This window comes from Trichosurus vulpecula, chromosome 7, assembly GCF_011100635.1.
Source record: "Trichosurus vulpecula isolate mTriVul1 chromosome 7, mTriVul1.pri, whole genome shotgun sequence".
NCBI classification, from domain to species: Eukaryota; Metazoa; Chordata; class Mammalia; order Diprotodontia; family Phalangeridae; genus Trichosurus; species Trichosurus vulpecula.
Window position 1 is genome coordinate 104,393,866 of NC_050579.1, and position 24,705 is coordinate 104,418,570.

At 35.9% G+C, this 24,705-nt stretch overlaps 1 protein-coding gene across 1 annotated transcript in view; it reads left to right on the forward strand.

Moving 5' to 3' along the window:
* Positions 1-24,705, forward strand: part of SYNE1 (spectrin repeat containing nuclear envelope protein 1) — a 593,153-nt gene that overhangs the window by 280,687 nt on the left and 287,761 nt on the right. The window contains exons 34-45 of the mRNA XM_036766002.1: positions 1,833-1,931; positions 2,633-2,820; positions 3,961-4,084; positions 8,354-8,520; positions 9,329-9,482; positions 12,772-13,400; positions 14,611-14,790; positions 16,771-16,921; positions 17,396-17,554; positions 18,195-18,377; positions 19,871-19,972; positions 23,875-24,078. Of these exons, the coding sequence (XP_036621897.1) occupies positions 1,833-1,931; positions 2,633-2,820; positions 3,961-4,084; positions 8,354-8,520; positions 9,329-9,482; positions 12,772-13,400; positions 14,611-14,790; positions 16,771-16,921; positions 17,396-17,554; positions 18,195-18,377; positions 19,871-19,972; positions 23,875-24,078 (2,340 nt within the window). The remainder of the gene's footprint in view (positions 1-1,832; positions 1,932-2,632; positions 2,821-3,960; positions 4,085-8,353; positions 8,521-9,328; positions 9,483-12,771; positions 13,401-14,610; positions 14,791-16,770; positions 16,922-17,395; positions 17,555-18,194; positions 18,378-19,870; positions 19,973-23,874; positions 24,079-24,705) is intronic.

Consider the following 24,705-nt stretch of genomic DNA (forward strand, 5'->3'; position numbering starts at 1 on the left):
TCTTAATTAAATGAATCATTCGAGAATGATCAGGTTTCTGTATTTGCAAGTGAGGCATCATGTAGCGGCCCAGTGAATTTCATTACTTTGTTTCGTTCTGAGTGTGGGAAGAAGGGTTCTAGACCTCCAATTCCATCCATGTAGTATAGAAACTCTTTCCAGTGATGCAGACTGGCTACTCATCTGTAACTTTGAGTCTTGAAAAGTTGCCTGGGGCACTGTGAGATTAATTAGCCTACCCACATTCACAGATAGCATCCTAACTCCAACTGTCCTAACTCTAATATCAACCTTTTATCCACTATACTACTGTGTATTTTTTTCATAAATACCACATTGTAATTCTCCTGTGTAGAACTCATACCATATACCACAATAAAGCCTGTATTTACAAACGCACTGAAATTCAGAGACATCTTTGTATTGTGTAGTAGTATAAGCGTATGGAACACACGTTTGATTTCATGACCACTTTACATTTCTCCTTTGAAGAAACTGAATAGATGCCATGATTAGCTTTCCTGTAGGTAGTAGCGTTGGGAGATTTCCCTTTCTTCAAATCTATAAATTAAATATCTAGGTTAAGTAAGGTGAGCCCCAGATCCTATTCATGATCTGAACTATACCCCCTAATGTGAAACATAGTAGGTTCTTAATAAATGTTTTTTTTCCAATTTTATTTGACTTGAGATATGTTGTGGAATATGCATACTAGCTCTTTTTATTCTACCAAGCCTCTCATTACTTCAGCACATGCAGAGGCAGGCAGTCCCAATCATTGTACATTTCACCATCTGTTCATTTTTTTTTGGCAGGTTTTGTGGGAGGGAAGGAGAGAGAAGGAGGGGGTAAAAGGGAGGGAGGGAAGGGAAGAAAGGAAGGAAGGAGGGAAGGAAGGAAGGAAGGAAGGAAGGAAGGAAGGAAGGAAGGAAGGAAGGAAGGAAAAAGAGAAAGTAGGAAAAGGAAACAAATGGGTTATAATTATGGCATTTCCCAAATTATTCCCAAATATATTACAAGTACTGTTCAAGAAGATTTTGACACTTTTCTCAGTGTGATACAAAAATTTGCTTATAGGCAAAACAAAGCCAACTGGGTCTACATTGTCATTTTATTTCACGACTTAGGTTATTCTTGAGAGAATAGAAAATAATCAAAGTGACATTCCAAGGCTAGAAGAGGAAACTCAATCTTTTGCTCAGTTTATCACCACTGGAGAATCTGCTCGAATTAAAGCCAAATTGACACAACTAAGGAGACGTTGGGAAGAGCTCAGGGAACACGCTCAGTGTCTGGAAGCCACACTCTTAGAAAATGAATCTCAGCAACAAAAGTTTGAAGAAAGCCTCAAAAAGGTATAAAATTATCAGAAGTGACTCATCTTATTTATCTTATGTAGTTTATAGAAGATGAAGATTTTTATTCAAAATATATTTCTACCTTCCTGCAATATTCCAGTTCCTGGACTGCCTGAAACAAATATCAACTTAACCTAATTTTATATTCCTATAAATTACATTAGTTTGTAAGTTTAAAGTAATTTAAAAGATTCCTTTTTGGATAACATATAAATGTCGTATTACACTTTGTTTAATTTAGCTCTGAGTTTGAATGAAATATCTTTCAAATCATGCAGCAGTGAAGAAGCTGCTTTTGATTTTTATTTTAGATTTTTCAGTTTTCAAAATTTGTCATCAAATTATAAAATATTTATAAAGCAACAAATGGGCATGTCATTCACTATTTAATAGCTAGACTAGTTTGGGTGGGGATTTTTTGGCCTTAATACAGTTATTTTAATCATTATTCTTGCATCTTCATTAACGTTCTAGGTCAAACAATCTGTGTCTGAATTTGAAAATAAATTGAATGAACCAGTTAAAGTATGTTCTTCAGCTACAGAGACATACAAAGCTCTCCAAGAACATATGGTAAGAAAATGTTTCATATTGTCTGTTTCATTATCAACTTAGAAATGTGAAATACTTCATGGTTACACTTTTTATTTGTACTTAGAACTTTTTCTTTAATTATTTCTTGAAAGAAAAGAGCCAAGATTATCTATTCATTTAGAGTTGAAATTTTATTAAAAAATATTATGTTTTGAAAATTTGAACAATGCTACATTTTAGAAATAAAAATGTATAAAACATTATTTCATAATAAAATTATTATGTCCATGAAACAATTTATGATAAGAGATACGGAGTGAGTGAAAGTGAGAAGTTAGGATGACACAGGTTGTTGAGAATCTAACACTGAAGTTGTGAATCTTTAGTTTAATAACTGAGAAGAATCACTTCACATCTCTGGGCTACAGTTTTCTCACCTCTAAGCAAGAGTGCTTGAACTACACAATGTTTAGTGTCCCATCAAGTTCAAAGATGATTCCCCTGCCTTTTTAGGTGGGGAGAGCACACTAATTTTCCATTTACTTTTGTGTCTACAATATCTAAATGATACTGGTAGTTGGAGAAACTTTTTTTTTTCACCACTATAGGCTGCACTTGAGTAATTGAGATAACAGTTCTGGTAATGCTATCTTTTATTTTAAACAATTACTTTGGGTATTTCTTAGCACTTTTTTAAACAAGATTCTTCCTTTATATTCCTTTTTCATGATCACTGCCAGGATCTCTGCCAGGCTTTGGAAACAATGAGCAGCACAGTTACCTCTTTGTCAGTGAGTGCCCACAAAGTTATTAACAAAGATTCATCTGTTCAAGAAGCCATGACTCTCCAGCAAAGATATGAGAAGATGATTGGTACCACTAAGGAACAACAAATGATACTAGAGAATCTATTGGTCCACTGGCAGAGGTGAGTCCATTGCTCTAAGATTAGGTGGAATGGCTCTTCATCATCTGGTGAGAAATGGAAGGCATAGACTGAACATTACTTAATATGAAAAAGACGTTTCCGGCCATTAATAAACAATTTCCAAAAGAGGAAACACAAATTATTAATAACCACTTGAAAAACCTCAACTTTTAAATTAAGATTAAAATAACATACCCCTCAAATAGAAAATGAAACAATGCTGCAGGGCTGTGGAGGAATGGGTGCAATTATTCATTTCTGGTTATTTAATTGCAAACATCTAGAAACTTTTGAAAAAATATTCTAACTATATGTAGTAAAAATTACAAACATCACAAAAAATATCAAAAAGTCATATGCTTTGACTCAATTATTGCACTATTGGCAATATGCCCTCAAAAAGCAATAAAAAAATGAGAAATGACTTACCTGTTCAAGATTTTTCCCAGTAGCTTGCCATGTGATCACAAAACTTTGGAAATAGTCTAAATGTCTAAAAATGGGAGAATATTAAAGAAACTCTTGTACATTAATATAATGGAGTATAATAATACAAATAACACTAAGGATGAGGAATAAAAAAAGTCTGAAAAGATTATTATAAAATAATGCAAAGAAAAAAAAATCAGAAGAATTAACTCTCCGCCAACCATACCATTGTCATTGGTCTTTGAAGAGGACCAGTGACATCGGGAGTGGGTGATATCTTGACTTGCAGGACTCTGCTTTACTTAAACCCAATTCACAGACAAATTCACCAACCATAGTAGATAAAAAGTGAATGAAAATCAATGGACAATATATTCTAGAGGACTTGGAGTAATTGATTAATCATATATTTAATGTAAATATAAATAGTTACTAAGCAAGTTTGATTGTATTTGTGTTTAATATTAGATTTTTTTTAGTATTAAACAAGACCTCATTATTCAATTCAAGATGCTTCACAATTTTGAAGTGATTCTGACTGGGAAAATTTGAAAGGACAGAATCCTTCAGCTATAAAATCTAGAATAGCCTGCCTTGATTTTATTTGTGAGTTAAAAAAAATTCTCAGTCACAGCTCTACAAACTTGAACAAAGGTAGTTCTTCTAATGAAATGAGCTTAAAATTATTTTGTATAACTCTCCTTTCTCTAGGTTAGAAAAAGAGCTATCTACCTTTCTGACCTGGTTGGAGCGGTGTGAAGCTGGAGTCAGTTCCCCAGAGACTGACATTTCTGCAGACAGAGTGAAACTGGAGAGTGAGCTTCAGTTAATACAGGCAAGTTTCAGCAAACAGTATGAGTAGGAAAAATTATATTTCTTTAAATGCAGTGAAGATGTTGGAAGGAATTGCCCAATGTGTAGCTTGCCAAGATACTTGGGGTTTTCAAGTTGCTTTGGAAAGAAGCGAAAGAATGTTACTAGAAAGATGACATTGCTCCTTGGTAGAGATTCATGCATATAATCTACCAGGGAGAATTTTATGATGTAGAATGATGATATTTCTATATAAATAATTATTATTTATAAGAAATATTGAGAGATGGTAGTCTATATGATAGGAAGAATGAAATAGAGGGTTTAAATAAGTGCATTTGAAGTTTCTTCATTGTTGATAGTTTTAGATGGTTGTTTATGAAACATGGATGTTCTAGATAGCTATATCTGTACAAATAGGGAGGTGCAGCTGTATAAGAAGATGGTAAGCGAGCAGATAGGGCTGTTGAATCAGGAAAGTGTAATCGGAGGTGTGGACTTTTTATTTTCTTACTGCTGATGTTATAAAAGGACAAAATATTATTCTTTATTTTTTTGGCAGGGAGGAAGGCAGGGCAATTGGGGTTAAGCCAAGGTCACACAGCTAGTAAGTGTGTCACATATCTAAGGCCGGATTTGAACTCAGATCCTCCTGACTCCAGGGCTGGTGCTCTACTCACTGCCACCTAGCTGCCCCATATTATTCTTTATTATTGCTAATATACAATTACCACATTTCGCTGCATAATCATTACAGATTTTATGCCAAATTTTTTTTTTGCAAAAAAGTGGGGTACAGCTATTATGTGAAGCTTTTTTAAAAAATTGTGCTGGTATTACTTAAAAATCATTTATTACCAAATTGTCTTTGGTGCAAGATTAGGATACATGGAATACTGGCGAATATACGTTAAAATTGGGAAGATACAAGTCTTACATTATCATATGACTTACTCATGGCAGCTTTGCCTGCCCACTGATTCCCAGTGTGCCTATGGCTCTTCTTTGGGTTGATTGTCAATACTGTTAGTATTGTAGCACTCTAAACAAACCACAAAAGTTGGCTTTCAGAAATATACTGACAATGTGCACGGACTGAGAATTCTAAACTCATGGCTGTCAATGAGTGAGAGATAAATGCATATCCATATGCCACTGGTGAATACATTGCTGCTCTGTTTACAGTGTGATGTAGTGTGATGAAGCAGTGTGATGAACAGAATTATACCATGCGATGATTACATGATGAAAAGTTATAAACCAATTTTTGGGCTGAAAAACGTGGTAGGACAATTATGCAGTGGTGATGATTATGCAGTGAAATACGATATGAAGAGCAAGGGAGAGAAGACTACTTAAGAAGCAACTTGGTTAACAGTCTCTAGTGATGTTTATGTTTTTGTGGTAGGCTGGGAATCTTCCTTCTGCGAGAGAGAATCATCAGGGTGCATCCCCAAGTTGTTTGGAAGTATGGGTGCAATTACTACCTATGAAGTGAGGCATGTGGTGAATTTGTGTATTCGAGTTTTGCAACTATCTGAGGTCAAGCTATTTGTGAAAGGATGCTATAGCCAACAGTGGTGATTTCTGGAAGTTAAGGGGCTTTAAATATCATTCCAAAATAAACTTCATTCATTATTCAACACCTATTTAAATACCTAATGTCTAAAAATGCATTGATAGGTGCTGGGGATGGTAAAAAAAAATTAAAAAGACAACAATTAGGATAAACACTGTCCCTATCCTTAGAGAAACTATACTTACACTCTGGAAAGAAGTAAGACACAAACATAGATAAATTAATAAATAATATCATATGGTAAATATATTCTCCCTCTTTGGCAGAAGACACTCCTCACTGTTAGCTCCCTACAATAATGAAATCACACATCTGGTCCCCAAAAGTAGCATAATAGCTCTCAAAGTACTGTATACCCACAAAAATGTACAATAATACTTTGAAATGAATTTCAGATGGCATGCTTGAAAAGGGGCAGGGTATCATTTAAACCTAATTTCTTGTCTCCCCTCACCACCATCCTGCCCATCCCCACTCATTTAGCACCTAGCACAGAGTGCTGAGGTGCAAAGAGAAGGCCCTTGCTGACTTGGGGAGTCAGGGAAGTCTTCATAGCATTTGATTGGAGATTTGAAAGATGGATGAAAATTTAGTAGTCAAAGAAAAAGGTATGATATTCTAAGCACAGAGGGTGATATTAGCCAAAACATTGAAAAGTACAAGACAAATTAAGGGGGAAGAGATTATTCTAGTTTGTCTAGAGTTTAGAATGCTTGATGGGGTAATTATAAGGAAGAACTTGAAAGGTAGAGTGATACCATTTTGAGGAAATTGGAGGAGTGACTGCTAGGGGAATTCTCTGGAGGACATAACATGGAATTGGATCTAGGCCACAAGTAGTGGGATTAGATTTATTGAGAAGAGAAACTTCTAGTTCTATAACAGAAGGGATGGAGAGAGTGAGTAGTGGTGTTTCATTCTTAGAAACCAAAAAGGAAGTGAGGGAAAGGAGTTCACAGGGAAGAATTTTTTTTTAAATTATCATCATATTATATGTATATCTCTCCCTCAATTTCATGTAATCTTTAATAAAAAATTGGAAGATATGACCTTTTCAACTCAATATTCCAATAGTTCCTGCTTGTGTAGGTCTTTAGGAAAAATTCATCTTTGACACTAGATGTTAGAGTATTTCTCTCCCTCATCTCAGAGATTGCTCAGAAACTTGGCTCCCTCAGAATTTCTGCAGACTGTAGTTACCATTGGTACACACTATGTGCAAGAGATTCTTCTATGCATCTCAAATAAAGACAAAATGAAAGATAGTTTCTGCTTTCATTTTACTAGGAGATAAACATTGAACCAGATAAATATGATTTAATTGGTAGAAAGTTAGACCACTCACAACTAGAGGTTTCAGGAAAGAATACCTATATAGGAAGTGTCACCTGAGTTTAGCCGTATAGAAAGTTATAGCTTCTTAAAGGCAGGCAAGTGATCAAACCATTTCTTGAACACCTCCAATAAAGAGAAACAGACCATCTCCTGAGGAAGCCCATCTCACTTCGAGACAATGTTCCCATTTTTCTGTGTATTAAGATTGAATCTGAATTTTTTAAAACTTCTACCTCCCTCTTTTGGTTCTGGCCCCTGGAGACAAGTGGAAAAATGTAATTCCTCTTTTACATAATAAACTATTAAATACATAAAGGCAACTTCCTTATATTCCTTCTTCAGGTTAAGCACCCCCAGCTTCTTTAGACAGTCTTAGTATGGCATGACCTTGAGATTTTTCAAGTCCTAGCAAACTTTTTCTGGATGTTCCCCAGTTTTCAACAGTCTTTCAAAAATGTGGCTTGTTGAACTGAACAAAATATTCCAGATATAATTTGTTTTCCAATCCTCATCCATCTTGACCGTTTTTGTGGATTTCAGTACTCTTGACATCATCTCTCTTCCTGCATACTCTCTTCTCTCTATTTTTGCAACATTGCTCTCTCTCTCTCTCTCTCTGTCTCCCTCCCTCTCTCTCTCCCTCTCTCTCTCCCTCTCTCTCTCTCTCTCTTTCTCTTTCTCTCTTGCCCTCTCCCTCCCCCTTTCCCTCTTCCCTCTCCTTCCCTCTCTCCATCTCCTTCTCCCTCTCCCTCTATCTTTCTCTCTCCCTCTCCCTCTCCTTCTCCCTCTGTCTCCCATCTTCCTACCTGTTCACCTGCTCCTTCTCAGTTTTCTGTATTCTACCATCCATGTCTTCATTCCACCAACTATGGATGTGCCTCATGGTTCTTTCTTGGGCTTTCTTCTTTCTCTACATTCTCCCTTGAATAGCTTCCATGGGTTCAAAAAATATCTATGCCTATGACTCCCAGATTTATATATTCATCCCAGTCTCTCAGACATTTTAGATTCAGGGTTCCTTAGGCATTTGAAATTCACTGTGTCCAAAATAATACCCAGTTTATTTCCCCCAAAACCTACCTCTCTCTCCCTGCCTTCTTTATTTCTGTTGAGGGCACCAGCACATTTTAGCCACCAAGATTCACAACCTAGGAATCACTCTTGATTTCTCACTGTCCCCATCAGAAGAAGCATCAGAAGCAGAATCCAAGAAGAAGGTGGAGTGGGATGAGAATGATGGCTGGAGCATAGGCAATGTGATCAAGAGTTTTGAAATGAACTAGATAATCTTAGAGCCCTTTCAGCTTAGATCCTTGAATTCCCAACTACCAATTTGTCCTTTCATAACAACATGGATATCTTCTCTTTTGTCCTCAGGCACTGCAGAATGAGGTTGTATCTCATGCCTCACTATACAGCAATCTCTTACAGTTGAAAGAATCCCTCTTCTCAGTGGCTCCTAAAGATGATGTGAAAGTGATCCAGCTACAGTTAGAGCAGCTGGATGAGAGATGGAGAGTTTTGCCTCAAATAATTAGCAAAAGGTTTGTTTGTTTTTCCTGAAAACTACTCACTTTGACTCATGTGTAGATGATCAGCCTCCTAAATTAAGGAAGCCAGTTATTAATTGAACATTGTTCTGGGAGTCAAAAGATAAGATTTTTTGCGGCTATTCTTCCACTTCATGACTTTGGGCAATTCACTTCCTTTCTCTGGGCCTTAATTCTCCAACCTGTTTGTGAAGATGACAAACTATTTGAGTCTTGTTAAGCAGTACTCTTTACGTTCATAGCGTTAAACCGACCTCATTCCTTTCTTATAGTTTTAATCCCTGGAGGTAGAATGGTGCAACGGGGGAAAAAGTGACTTGACTGATTTGACAATGAAGTCTAAAATACATTAGATTTATGAGTTTGTGTAAGTAACGTTATTTTTCTCAGCCTCAGCTCCTCCTGTATTAAATGAGGTTAATACTACTTGCTCTAACTCACACAATTGTAAGAATAGTAGCTAGCATTTGTGTAATGCTTTAATGTTTGCAAAATAGTTTACAAATACTATCTCATTTTATCCTCAAAGTATCTCTGGGAGGTAGGTGTTATTTATCCCTATTTTACACATGAGGAAACTGAGGCAGACAAAGATTAAGTGAGTTGCCCAGAGTTATACAGCTAGAAGTCAGAGTTGAGCTTTCTTCCTGTCTAGTGCTCTATATACTGCGCCTTCTTATGAGGATGTAGCCATCTTATGAGGAAAGTAAATTATAAAATTATAAGCTCCATATAAATGGAAATTACCTGAGACTAACTTTTGAACCTTAAACGCTTTTTCCACTTTTCTTTTTCTGTACAGAATTAGTTTCCTCCAGTCCATAGTTGCTGAACACCAGCAATTTGATGAGCTGTTACTTTCATTTTCTGTCTGGATTAAGCAGTTTCTCAGTGATTTACAAAGTACTTCTGAGATCAGTGTAATGGACCATCAAGCTGCTCTAGTTCAACATAAGGTAAAGCACAATTTTTTTTAAGACTGAAGAAAGAACTGAATGAAGGTCCAATTAATAAGCACTCATAAAGCCCCTACTATGCACTAGGCACTGTGCTGACCACTGGGCATACAAAGGAAGGCAAAAACAGTTCCTGCCCTCAAGGAGCTTACATTTTAATGAAGGGGGCCTACATGCAAACAACTATGTATATACAAGATATGGACCAGGTAAAGTGGAGATCATCTCAGGGACAGCACCAGCATCAAAGGAGATTGGGGAAGTTTTCTTATAGAAGGTGGGAATGAAAGCATTTACTTAGTACAGAATAATGATGCCAAGAAAGGTAAACCTTCATTTGGTAGCCATTGAAATCATCATTATCATTATTACTAGTTATTTACTAATACTAAATTTTATGCTCTTACTACATGCAAGGCACTATGTGGGTTACTGGGTATAAAGAAATAAATCTTATTTGTTAAATGCCTTTTGACTTCATTGTAGTACATATAATGGAAAGAACAATGACTCTGGTTGTCATAAGATCTGGATTCTAATCCCATCTTTAAGTCTTTAATGCCTGTATGATGTTGGTCAAGTCACTTAGCCTATTAGGACTCATTTTCCCCATTGTAAAATGAAGAATTGTAATTGTTGGCCCCTGAGGTCTAGTTCTATAATCCTATGATTTTAAGTACATATAATCCCATCTAGTCTTTGGTCTTTGTGCTATACAAAGTTAAATAGACATAGTCCCTCTACCATTTTGTTAATTAACAGACAGCAATCCTGTGACTTGTTTCCCCTCCCCCAACTCCAGCCTTCATGCTGGATGAACTAGATTTTAAAGGTGAAATGTCAACACTTATTATATTGTTTCTCTTGTTCTCATTTAATTAGAAAACTGATAATGATAATTTGGCTTTTGCTTTACTATTTCTCACTCTAAACTCTTAGCTTGAAAGTAGCTTCCCCTACATGTACTAAATTTTTTGCCATTATAAACCATTCCTCTACTGATAGCTTGCCTGTCATAACATACTTCACAGAAATATGAGCCATTGACCACAGAGTTCCTTTTTTCCCTTACAGTGGTCCAGGAGGAGGAATTAGCGTATTACTTTATTTCCATTGCTACTTCTATGCCCTTTATCTCCTACTATCACTCAGGAATCTTTCTACTCTTGACCATATTTCTCACCTAGTCCAGAAATTCATCGCTATCATTTGCATTGGCCACATGCATTCCATTGCATAGAACCTGCTTCTCTACTCAGACTTTCAGAATCCTTATATTTCTTCATGGTACCTTATCTTTCCCACCCATTCCCAGTTATTCTTGTTCTCTCCCATTTAAATCTTCTTTGGGGTCTTCATCTGATCTTCTCTTCCCCCTCCTCACTTCCTTAACAATGTTATACTTATTCCTAGCTGCGGAAAATGTAAGCCCCTTGAGGGGTGGGGGCAGGGTGCTCTCCAGTCATTGTGATCTATATCTGGCCACTTAACCCAGATGGCTCCAGAGGAGAAAGTGAGGCTGGTGACTTTGCACAGCCCTCCCTCCCTTAAATCCAATTCACTTGCATGTCCTGGCATCACCTTTCTGATGTTATGGTCCTCTTCAAGAATGAAGGACAAACAACAACAAGCCCCTTGAGGGAAAGGAGGAACGGTTTAATTTTTCTTTCTGGTCTTCCAGCACCTAGTAGAGAGTATTGAAAAAGTAGACATTTTATATACCTATGTGCATATTTGTTTAATTAAACTCTTTGGTGATAAATATACACATATACATCAATAGTTATAATAGCATTAATATGGATAAATTGTGCTTTAAATACATTGGATGAAGTAGGTTTCCAATTTTTATGAAATTCATTTTACTAAAAATCCAACTTTATGAAATAAAAGTAATTATAGTCATTAGCAGATTCAAATCATTATGTCACCCAGCTGGTAGAAGCAACTCTGAGAGACTCAAAAATTTTTCACCAGTTAACATGCTTTGTATTTATGATATTCATTGGATTTTCATATTCTGTTTAACAATCTCGATGATTTAATATAAAATTTGTATCATTCTACAGTGTGACAGACTTCTAGAGTACCTGGTCAGCTTTCCTTCTTAGGGCTATTCTCTTTCATACATACTAGATTAAGTACACTTGAGGCCACATTAATGTTTAAGCATTGCCAAGTTTCTTCCTAGTTCTTCAAACATTTTGTTAGAATAAAATATTTCTATATTTTTGTAAAATTCCATTTCATATGATTACCTTAATCTTAATTCTTTCTATAAAATTAAAATTCTGTGAAAATCTGGGTTTAGAAGACATTTAAAATAACTGCTTTCTTTGCAAAGTATTCTTTTCTTTAAAAAAATTCAGAATGGCATTCTTTAAGAACATCCCTATTGCATTTAAAGTATTATTCTGGTTTTTAATCCCTGCTTTATGAGTTTTTCTCTCCCTACCCCCCTAAAGTACATCTTCGTGTCTTCAAAAAGTATCTTATTAAAAATGTTTGTTTATTCATTCATTTATGCATTCACCTATTCATTCATTCATCAATTTATTTGTTCATTCATTCATTTAGGTATATATAAAATCCCCCTCTTCTACCAATATCCAGTGTTCGTTCCTTTATGGCAGAGATTGTTCCTTCTTCTAGCCTACTTTCTAGCCTTATAATACACAATACATATTATATAATACATATCACATAATACATTATATATATATATATATATAAAATATGTATTCCTACACACACACACACACACATACCCCTACCTTCCAGCCTTCTTTCTAACCTTATACTACATATTCCCCATCACACACACTATGGTCAGCCCAACTGGCATTTTAAATTTTCCTGACTCATGATATTCTGCCTCCCATCTTGGAGCTTTTGCCCTGATTGTCCCCCTGTCAGAAATGTACTCTTTCCTCATCTTCACCACTCAGAATCCCCAGTTTCCTTCAAGACTCAACTCAAGCATCACTTTCTATCTGAATCCTTTTCCTGATTTGCTCTGAAATTACCTTAAATCTATTTTACTTATATATTTGCGTAGTCTCACTAGATCGTGAGCTCCAATTTTGTCTTTGAATCCCCAACACCCAGACTTGTTGATTGATTTTGTTTTGTTTTGTTCTAAAATCCTCAGAACTTAGTCCAGTGCCTTGGACAGAGCACTGGTTGAATGTAATTGAAACGAATTTAAATTGTAGAATAGACCCATTGTATAAAGGGAGGCATATCTGTATGGCTAGCCTACTTTAATTTTTTTTTTTTCATTTTTTAGGACCACTCAGCAGAAGTAGAGAGCAAGAAGGAAGAAATGCTTCAGCTAAAGGCTCACTTAGGAAAGTTATGTTCTTTGAGCAGAGGAGAGGACCACCACATTCTCCAGGGAAGAGCAGAAGATTGCTTCCAGCTGTTCCAAGAGGCCAGTCAGATGACTGAGAGAAGGCAACTTGCATTGACCGAGTTGACCCATTTCCTCCAGGCTCATGCTTCTTTATCAAGTATTCTCCATAGACTAAGACAAACTGTGGAAGCTACTAGTAACATGGATAAGACACAGTCTGAATTATTGGAGAAGGACTTAAATGATGCTATTATGGATGCTAAAAATTTAGACTGTACTGCAATTAGTCTAGATGGAATTCTCACAAAAGCCCAGTATCACCTGAAAAGTGGCAGTTCTGAGCAGAGAGCTTCCTGTAGGAGAATGGCAGATCAACTTGGTTTAGAATTAGAGAGCATCCAGAATCTCCTGGGGACCAAGCAGAGTGAGGCAGAGGCCTTTGAAGCCCTGAGAAAGGCTTTCGGAGATCACAAGGAAGCCCTCCTGAAGAGTCTTGAAGATATTGAAGAAAGAACTGACAAAGAACGGTTGAAGGAGCTCACCCAGCAAGCTGTTCAGCAAAGGTAGAAGAAACTTGTGCTTAGCTTTTCTTCTTTTATAAAATAATTTTTTTTTTTTTTGCTGTTTCACCTAGAGATTTTCTTCTCACTTTTTGTGGCACTCAAGGCCCTATTCACATGTGGGTCTCCAGAAAGCTATTCCAGCTTCAACTCTGTGAGTCAGCATCTACTCAAAATTGTGTTTACTTTTATTAGACTAGCCAGAGGGGACATTCTTGCAAAACAAAAGACATTTATTCCAACTGCATATTAAATTAATTAAGAGAAAGATCTCACATCCACCCACTCCACCCCCTCCACACAAAATTATATTTTCCCAAAGATTCCCAAGCCATCAATAGGGGAGGAAACACATAGAGAGGACACATATGAATGGGAACATGTTAAGGAAGCTATGTGACTGAGTAAACCATCTGACAGATACTGCGCAGCCACAGGTATCCTCTAGTGATGACATTGCACTGCTTTTTCATGCACTTTTCTGATATCTTTTAGTTGCTTTTCTCTGCTTTGTGTTGCTTATCTTCATTTCTTTCCCAAAGGAAAGGCCTGCAAAAATCTTTAGTATATAGTTCCTGAGGCTGTATTAGATCTCTTTGGGTGACTAACATAGATCTCAGCCATAACACCTGTCTAAAAACTAGTTCCCATAGTCATTTTAAATGTCTTTTTGACTCCTTTTCTCCTGTGAATTTCCAAGCCCATTTGGTCTAAATTCTATCTGTCATAAAATCAGAATATTTTTTCAACCCTTTCTACTCCCATGATTCCACAATAGGTAGAAAAGACTCAAATAGAATGGAGACTTTTGTCCTGCTTCCTTTTTTCTGCTCTCCTGTTGACAACAAAATTTTTGTTTTTTCTATATTATATAGATTCAGCTTTCACATAATGAGTACCAAATAAACCTTTGCTAAACTGAAATTTATTGAATGGGTATTTCTTAATATAATAGGTAAAATTAATGATACAAGTAATTGGAAATTCAAGAACTCTTTTACCTAGATAAATTTACCTAAAAGGTCACTATCAGTTTGGTTGGAGGAGACAATTTATTTAACCCCAATAACCCTCAAACACCATCTATTAAGTCCTAGAGGGATTGTGAATTATACTGGGAAATGGAAATACACCAATAAAATTATGCATCATTTAAATATAGACAAAATCTTCAGATAAATAAATTTTGAAAGGAAGCAATTTTCATTTGTAGGTTACGAGTTTTTAATCAGTTAGAAGATGAGTTGAATTCTCATGAGCATGAACTGTGGTGGCTGAAGGACAAAGCTAAACAAATAGCTCAAAAAGACGTGACTTTTGCACCAGAATTTGATGAAGAGATAAATCGTTTGGAAGCCACCTGGGATGACACAAAGAAGCTAATTCATGAAAAGTAAGTCAGATATTCTCTGAATAACTGGATCATTGCATGTTGCTTTGAGTAAAGCAGATGTTAGAATTTAATGTATTTTTAATTTTGGCTATTCCGTGTTCTTCCAGATATTTCTTCACAAACTTTTGGATTATTTTTGAGGCATCACATTTATATGAAAGTTAATGTTTTGAGAAAGGAGTTGGGAATGTTTAAAAAAAAGTGCACCTTAAAAAAAGTGCCCCTAAATCTCATTACTGTTCATTAAATGTCATGGAGGCTGTAAGGATAAGGAATGCAACTCTCAGGAGCCCTGGGGAAGGGAAGCAGCATCATTCCAGTTCATGTGAAAGGAGAAGCAGTGAGAAAGAAAGAGAGACACAGTTCTTTTTTAAAAAAAAAAAATATTTTATTTTCCCTCAGTTACATACAAAACAATTTTCAACATTTTAAAAAAAGAGTTTTGAGCTCCAAAATCTTCCCTCCCTTCTTCCCCTCCCTCCCTGAGACAGTAAGCAAACTGATATAGGTTATATATGTGCAATCATGTAAAACATATTTCCACATTAATCATTCTGTGGAAGAAAACTCATGAAAGAAAAAGAAGGAAAGGAAGGAAGGAGAGAAGGAAGGAAGGAGGGAAGGAGGGAAGGAAAGAAGGAAGGAAAGAAAAAGAAAAAGAGAGAAAGAAAAAGAAACAAAGAGAAACAAAGAAAAAGAAAGAAAGAAAGCTGCAGCCTGCACTCAGATTCCATCAGTTCTTTCTCTGGAGAAGCATAGTATTTTTCATCACAAGTCCTTTGGGATTATCTTGGATCATTGTATTGCTGAAAATAGCCAAGTTATTAACAGTTAATCATTATACAATATTGCTGTTATAGTGTACAATGTGGGAGAAACAGTTCTAATAAACAATGGTGGTGGGGAAGGAAACAGAATGGCAGGAACCACCACATGTTTTGTTTGAAATTTCCTACATGACGCCTCTGACCACGTATCATAAGTTGTCAAACCCTATTTTGGAGCCAGTTACTTAAAGTTAAAAAATGTAGTATGAGCACATGTAGTATGATTCAATAATGTAATAAAATTAGAGTTCCATCCTTGAAGATTGCTTTATTTTTAATGTTTTTTTCATTCTGATGCTTCTTGAATAGTAGTTTTTAACTTCATTTTTTTGTTCTCTATTTCAGAAATTAGATGTCAAAGCTAAAAAATGTGAATATATATGTATATATGTGTATATATATATATATATATATATATATATATATATATATACAGAGAGAGAGAGAGAGAGAGAGAGACCCTTCCTTCTTCCTCTTCTCTCCCTCTTAGCCTCCTTCTCTCTCTGTTTTGTGGGGCTTAATAAAGAATTAAAAGTGAGTGTTATTAAATATAAAATTCATAGTAATTTCCATAAAGAATATTAAGCATTCATAATATACATAGAGATACATATATGTATGTGTTTATATCCACGTACATATTTATATATTCTACCTTTCCTTTCCCCTAGACTTTAAGGTCCAAGGCTCTGTTTACAATATTTTGTTTTTATATCACCTACATTTCCCAACATATTCCTCCCCTTTCTCTTTCTAGAGAAAATAATAAAGAATAAAAAATGGAAGGGGAATAGAGGTCAGCAAAACAAATGAACAAATTAAAAAATTTGTATGGTATATGTACTATTCAGAACCCCTCAATCCCCCTACTACAGCAGGAGAGTAAAGAGAGTTTTAGTAAAAGGTATGCAATCTCCATACAAGGCAAATATTTTAAGCTGAAGGTATTAAATGTGAATGAAAAGCATCCCTGTGACTATAGAAGCTGAAGGCAGAGACAAAGTTATGGTTTTATTCAGTCTCCAAACTTCCCTTTGATAAATTTGAGACAGTTTTCATTAGACTTAAACTTAAGGAGTAGTTAGTTCCCTTGTGCCATCTTCCTTGAAAAGTGATACCCTTCTAATTCTTTTTTTCTCTGTTATCATTCCAGTCAAGGTCAGTGCTGTGGACTTATTGATTTGATGAGAGAATATCAGAATTTGAAGTCAGCAGTATGTAAAGTCCTAGAGAATGCCAGCAATGTAACTATGACCAGATCTACTGTAAAGGACCAGGAGGACATTAGATGGGCCTTATCTAAGGTGATAACTTGACCATGCTTGATTTGTATTGAAATTTCCATAGATTTATTTTTCTGGTCATAAAAGATTTCTTTGGTTGGGACATCTAGTATGTTAGAAAGGCTGGACTCTAGAGAACTCCATGGCTACTTTGTTCTAGAAAAGATTATGTTCTAGAATTCTGGAGAGCTCCTCAAGAGGTAATTTATAATGCCCACCATCCTACTGTGTGGGCATAAGTGGGTTGTTAGACACTTGACTCATCTCATTGGGATTATATAATTATATGAAGTGAAGCTTGGCCTGGAGTTCTTAGAAACAGATGTTAGCAAGCAATACACACACACACACACACACACACACACACACACGCACACAAACATACACACACATGCATACATAAATATATGTATATTTGTACATATGTATATATATGGAGAGATAGTATATTTTTAATTTCTGATTATTAAATGAAAGAAGTGTTTATTTCCACAGCATGAAACTGTCAAGAATGAGATGAATGGGAAGCAAAAGGACCTGGATGACTTTACAAGTAAAGGAAAACACTTGATATCTGAACTGAAAAGAACTCAAAGCAGTGATTTCATTCTGGTGAAAACGGACATGGATAGCACTGTGGATAGATGGCTAGATGTAAGGACAGTCACTTTTTCTATGTGTTAATACTGCTAAACATTAATTTCCTCATAGCTAAGTCCACCCTACAGTAGGTAGTATTATGGCAAGAGTCCAAAATATCCCCAAAGAAGTATATTATTCTTAGTATAAGGATAGGGACCAAATTTGTAATTTTATTGGTATAAGGAAGTGCCAGGTGAGAAAACTATCCACCAAGGCAGATCGGCACCCAGAACACAGAGATTAAGCAACTTTTTAAACTCATCTTCCCCTTAAATAATATGTGTGCATATACACATATATTACATAAAGCCAATCAGAGGCATAGTTTTAAGTTAAGTATTATGATTTAGAGGCCAGTTGTCTATATATATTGACAATCTGTCTTTCATTGTGAGCATAGTAATACCTTATGTAAAGATTTATTCATTTATAACACATGAAATTTAAGCATGTGGCCCATTCCTGTGAGAGGTAGGATTGATTTCGGTGCTTTTTATTTATTAATTTGACTGGGAAAGTTTTAAATATGTTTATTTATAAATAAGGATTTAATTGAGGAATAGAGAGCCATCTCTTTTGGGACTTATTTAGGAGGAATTTTGGGTAGTGCCACCACATATTTAATGACAATACATTTTCTTGTTTCTCTCAGATTTCAGAGAAAATTGAGGACAACATGGATAGACTAACCATAAGCCTGTCTCTTTGGGAAGATGTGCTTGCAGCTAGAGATGAAATTGATGGCTGGTCAAACAACTCCATACCACAGCTAACAGAAAATATTAGCAACCTTAGTAGCAGCCTCAAAACAGAGGCATTCCTTAAGGAATTTGAGGTTAGTGAGCCTAACTTGTTCATGTGGACTATGAAACGAATATGAAAAGTGGTCTCTTTTTCTTTCCTCTTGATAGTCTATCACTTACTTAAGGACGTCATGACAATTCCAGTACTTTTCTAAACTCAGTGTCACTGCATTGACTATATTTATGACAAAAGCAGTTATCCATCTCTTTTTTTTTCCTTTTTCCTTCATCTTTCTGCATGCATTTCTTCTTAAGGTGGAAAACATGAATGAAAGGGGAAATGAAAGCTAGGGAAAGTTGCTAGCTATGTTCGATCCCAAGATAAATTATGTATTGAGCAAAATTAGAGGAGTCTTATGATGGTCATGTGCTCCTCTTACATATGGAACTTTGAAGGAAACAATATATCACATATCCAAATAACTATAAAATCTTAATTGTGAGCCTAACTCTTCTCAATGCTCCACAGTACTAAGATGTTAAAGAACTGTATTTGAAGTCACTTAAAATGACCCAAAAGATATTGTGTATTTCCTTAAAACCCCAAGCTTCTCCAAGGGAATAACATGACTCCAACTGGGTCTGATGTTCAGCTAACACCATCAGAGAACCAATTCATACCTAAATAATCACTCCCTCTCTAACATCCTGGCAAGCAAACATCTAGGCTTTACCTGAAGACTTTTAGGAAAGCAAACCTGTATTCTCTTTGCAAACTATTCTATTCATAGGCAGGTTGAATTATTAGTAAGCTTGTTCTTACATTGAGCCTTAATCTTCAACTTCTACTCAGTACTTTTATATCTGAGTTAAGTGAACTACTTCCTGGGAGTCAGGCTATAGGGATATTACTAAATTTATGTAGAATTCCAGCATATTATTCAGGTTGCAAGAATGAGTCTTTCTTCACCCAAAATAATTACTTTAGATTTTAAAGTGTCCAATTTACTCTATAAGTAGCAGTAGCCATGGAGAATTTTAATGCTTAGTCTTTGCTCATCCTGTATTTTTAAAATATAGTTGCTTTTAAATGTTCAACATGATGAAGTTTCTTAGGTATAACAATTTTTAATCTTATTTGACTCCCATAAAAATAAATATTTATTATGTTACATGTAGCACATTTAAATGATGTATGAATTATATATAATTATGAGAAATACTACTCTGAGAATTTAATGAGGCTGCTACAGTAAACTCTACTATTTGAAGTCTCCATTGAATAAAGAATTTTGTTCTGAATTTATTTTTTACAAGAGATTTCTTTTCTATAATAAGAAACAAAAAAGTCCATGGACTGCCTTGCCAATAGTAACACCTTTTCCAGACTCATTTCAAAATTGACTTTGTAAAGCATTTTCAAAAGCATAACAATGTCATGTTTGTCTTTAGAGGAGTCTCAGGACTCAGTACAAGTAATTAATAAGAATGTGATAGGTTACTTATGTACATATGTTTACATATATATGTATATGAATATCTACACATTTATATTTTGTTGCATTTTTTTTCTATTTGGGGGCAGTGTGAAGTTAAAAACAAAGGACTTAAATTGGAAGAACTTCATTCAAAAATTTCAAATCTTAAAGAACTGACCAAAAATCAGGAAACACCACCAGATCTTCAGGTGAGATGACTTTTAACATTGGTGGACATTGATCGTCATCGTGATCATGGTGTGTAGTATTTATTTAATGCTTATCATATTCAAGTCATTGTGATGAGGGTTTGGGGTGAGAGGTGCTCGACACCCCAAAGTACCGACAGGCCGGGTCCTGCCGAAAGAATTCGACTCAAGCCTTCTCAGCCAAGGGAAGGGATAAAGTTTATTAAGAGTTAGCCAAATAAGCCTGCCCCGAGAGATCCCACCCCTTGCGACACCTGTAAGGAAAAAGGGCCAGACCCATCTGAGCTAGATTGGTTCTGACCCACCTCATGGAGACAAGATGGAGATTATATACACAAAGGTTGTGGGAGGGATTGAGGGGTGGTCTGGGGTGACCAGAAGAGGGGTCTAGGGAGGGACTTAAGGACGAGGTCAGACTCCAGGGTGGGGGAAATAGCTGAAGGCTATATGGAAATGACAGACCATGAAGGGCTAGGGTAACAGAGCTAGGGTATAGATATTTTGATCAGGATTAAGGATGGGAAACAGGATTAAGGGTGGGAAACAGCTGGACAATAGAGGACTGGGCAAGGTAGGCATTTGGGCTTAATGGTTATAGCCTCAGGCCAAGGCCAGGTCGAGTGGCAAGATTCAAGGAGAGTTCAAGGGTTCAAGGGGTTCCTAGAGACTGTGCCCTCATCAATTGTACTGGGTAATATCTGTAGAAAAACAAAACCCTAGGAAAACAAGATGGGTCTTGCATCTGGTTTAAAATATCAAAGTCCTTGGATTTGGTTGGTGCCATGTTGTCAATGTCTAGTGCCAAAGATTACACTAAGAATCTGCCAAAATAGCCTTTGAAAAGTCAAGATTATCTTAACATCACTGTGGGATGTTGGGAGAGGACTTTATGATATTTAAAAAAGATTTGAGAGGCATAGTTTCTGGGTAATTTAATCATTTTATTAATAAGGCCAGCAGGTTATTAATAAAAGGATGGTCATTTGGCCCTCTCTCTTAGACCAAAGACAGTCATGGAGGTGGGCTTACAGTTTATATATGAGGGGCTAATGTCACCCACCATCTTGTCACCCTTGTACTGAGAAAATATCTCTATACTAGATCACTCCCAGCCTTGGGCTATTCTAGACAAAAGGATGTGTCTCCACCCAAGCTTCAGTAGAACACAATGGGCTTCCCCACCTTAGATTAAATTACTTCTAAGGTTGGGTGGAGTCTGAATAATATCTAAGAGAGTTAGTTCAATCTTATTGTAAAGTCCTTCAAAAGACTGAATTTTTTAAAATCTGGAATTTGAAGAAGGGGAGAGCTATGAATCTCCCTAAGATATTAGTTATTAATAATCATTTTTCTTAATCTCAGTATAAAATAAAGCCTTTATAAATCATATAGTGAACTATTCTGCAAGTTAAGAAAATTATTGGAAAATATGCAACATAGACATAACCTAGGAAATGGAACTTAGCTGATTTATAGCCAGATTACGTAAGCACAATGATTCCCTTCAAGAATATCTGTATGTGACATTTGAACTTTTATATAACCACTCAAACATTAAAAGCAATAACCTGTGTATATATTTGGGGACATATTGACTTCCCCTAACTTACTGAAAAGGAAGAAGCATTTATCGTTTAAGGCATGAAATGGAAAATTCAGAACCATGCCTTGAAGATAGTGATGAGGTTAAAGAAAAATGATGATGGTAGAGAACCATGTGTTTCTAGGGGTGCTCAAGACCCCAAAACACCAATATGCTGGGTCCTGCCAAATGAATTCCACTCAAGCCTTCTTAGCCAAGGAAAAAGACAAAGTTTATTAAGGATTCGCCGTATTGGGTTGTCTTAAGAAATCTTACCCTTTGTGATGCTTGTTTTCACAAGAGGGCCAGATTCAATCTACTGAGCTTGATTGAATCTGAGCACCTTCATGGAGTCAAGATGAAACTTATATAGAGAAAGACTGTGGGAGGGATTGAGAGGTGGTCAAGTAGTCTGGAGTGACTAGAGGAGGGGTTTAGGGAGGGTCTTCAGGAGGAGTCTAAGAAGGATCTTGATGGGATTGGGGTGACTAGAGGTCAAGACTCCAGGAAACAAGAATGGGATTTTGATAGGGTTAAGGATGGGAAGCAGCTGGACAATAGAGGGCTAGGCTAGGTAGAGGTTTGGGCCTAGATAATGAAAGGCTTATCGCCTCAGGGGAAGGCCAGATCAAGTGGGAAGATTCAAGGAGAGTTCTAGAGGGTTCCCAGAGACAGCACTGTCATCAATAGAGTTTAATATAAATTGTCAAGAGTTATCTTCACTACTACTACAATATTCCAAGTACTTTTCCCTTAATGATTGTATTTTGTTTAGGTACATTTTATCAAGGTCTTTGTGACCAAAGTCCCTTCCCAACCCTTAGAAAACAATAGCCAAATTTACACACACACACACACACACACACACACACACACAGAGGCACATGAATCCTGACCTTATAGGGAATCAGACTCTCCTCTGATTACTGGAAATATTAGCTCATCATTATGAGCTAACTTGATCAGAGACTCTGGAGGTCCCGTTAAATCCAGAGTGCCTGACCACGCAGAAGGAAAATGAGGAAAGAGGTCTGAACTTCTTAAGCTTCAAAGGTAACAGAAATCTTAATGGAGCAGTTATAGGAGCCATTTTTCATGACTTCACCATGTCACTGTTACAGATTAAGAAATGAGTGGCACATCTTAAGTCAGATCAGGAATTCTGCTTTCAAGGGCACTGGGCTGTTTAAGAGAAGGAAGAGATACCAAGGAAGGAGCAGTGTTTGGGAGACACCAAGTGTAAGCTAGGGTTTTTGTTAGGATTCAATCTTTGGCATGGTAGGGGGTACAGAAGTATTAATAAATTTTTCTGATTATCTGGGAAGTACAACAGAGCTGAAGAACCACAGTAAGAATCTTTAATCATCTTTCTTAAGGATTACTGGGACTTACCAGCTTTTTAAGACCATCATGACCATGTACCTGTGTTGGACCTCAGTTGTCAGTGATACCATAGGCCACAGGTTCCAGATAAGAGTTAGAAATGTTTTTTGTATCATGGACCCTTTTGGCAGGCTGGTGAAGCTTCTGGATTCCTTCTCAGGATAACATTTTTAAATATACTAAATAAAATACATAGTATTACAAAGGAAATCAGTTATATTGAAATACACAAATCAAAATATTTTAAAAACAAGCAAACAAGTTCACAGACCATAGTTTAAGAACCTCTGCTTCAGGAGTTATGCATTAACCATTAATTAACCATTCATAAACCATTCATTTTAAACTCCTTGATGCTTGCTTGTAGATATCCCAGACTATATAGACATCTCAGACTATGAATTATGCCAATTCAATTTAATGTAATAACATTCAATTTGCCAACTGTGTGCAGAGTAGGCCCTTAATACATATTTGATGAATTGGTGAATTTTCTAGATACTCTTTGCTTTATTATTGCTCAACTATGTAGCTGATCATATTCGTACTCACTTAATCACTTTAGATTGTACCAGCTCCCTGGATTCTGGGTAAACTTCAGCAGACACCAGTGGTTGGCTGACCTAGATACAGTAGTTTTCTATGATCTTTTCCATTCATGGTTCACCCATTTCATCAGTTACACAACATTCCATTTTGTTCCTACTAATTTTCCTACTTTCATAGAAATAAATTAAAGGCAAATAAAATTCTTGTGGCTGTCTTTGTTATGTGTTGTGCTTGCCATATTTTTTTGTTCATGAAAGGGATCCATTAAAAACTATCTTTTCTCTATTCATTGAAAAACTGTGAACATTCCACCATATAATGGAAAGAGAACTCCGGGAGTATATTCAAATGACTCTGATATCAATCTCTTTTATTTTTTCACTTTTAGTTCATAGAAACAGATTTAAGGCAAAAACTGGAGCATGCCAAAGAAGTAACTGAAATAGCAAAGGGAACCCTGAAAGATTTTACTGCCCAAAAAATGCATTTAGAAAAATTTATTCATGAAGTTGAAACTTGGCTTACAAAAACTGAAGAATCTTTATTGAACTGTGCACAAACTCAGAATTGTGAAAGCTTAAAAAAAGTAAAGGTGAGTGATAAATCTTTTAACTCTCTTGTTTGATAATCATATTTAATAATAACTTATTATTATTATTATTAAAATCCTATTTGTAAGTTTTTGCATTATGTAATTTCAACCAGTATGATAAACCAACTCTTGAGGAATTATGTGAATGTTGGGCATCAAAAGAACAGATTACTCAAATCATAGACCCCAATGGAGAAGAAGGGCCACTTGAAAAAAAAAAAAACAACAGATTCTTCTGGTCAGAGCTTCAAGGTTTCTCTAGGTTAATACATAAATTAGATAAACCACTGGCAAATGTTGAGAATATGCAACACTGTTTGCATTAGAGTCTGCTAATAGTTACTAATTCTTTGTCTGTGTAAAATTCTAAGCTTTTCAAAATATATTGTCAGGCCTCTAAATCATACCACCTATTTACATTCATCCCTTCCACAGTGTGGGGGTTGAGGTCAGTGCTGTGTGATCTGGAAAATCCACAGAAAAATTTTTGGCCCTTTCTTCATACTGAAGAAGAAGTCTGAATTTTTTTCTTTTTCTTTTATGGGGTGTTTACAGCATTAAAAAATAGAATATATTGGTATTATATTATACTACACATATATTTTATTCATTTCTGAGTTTCTAAAC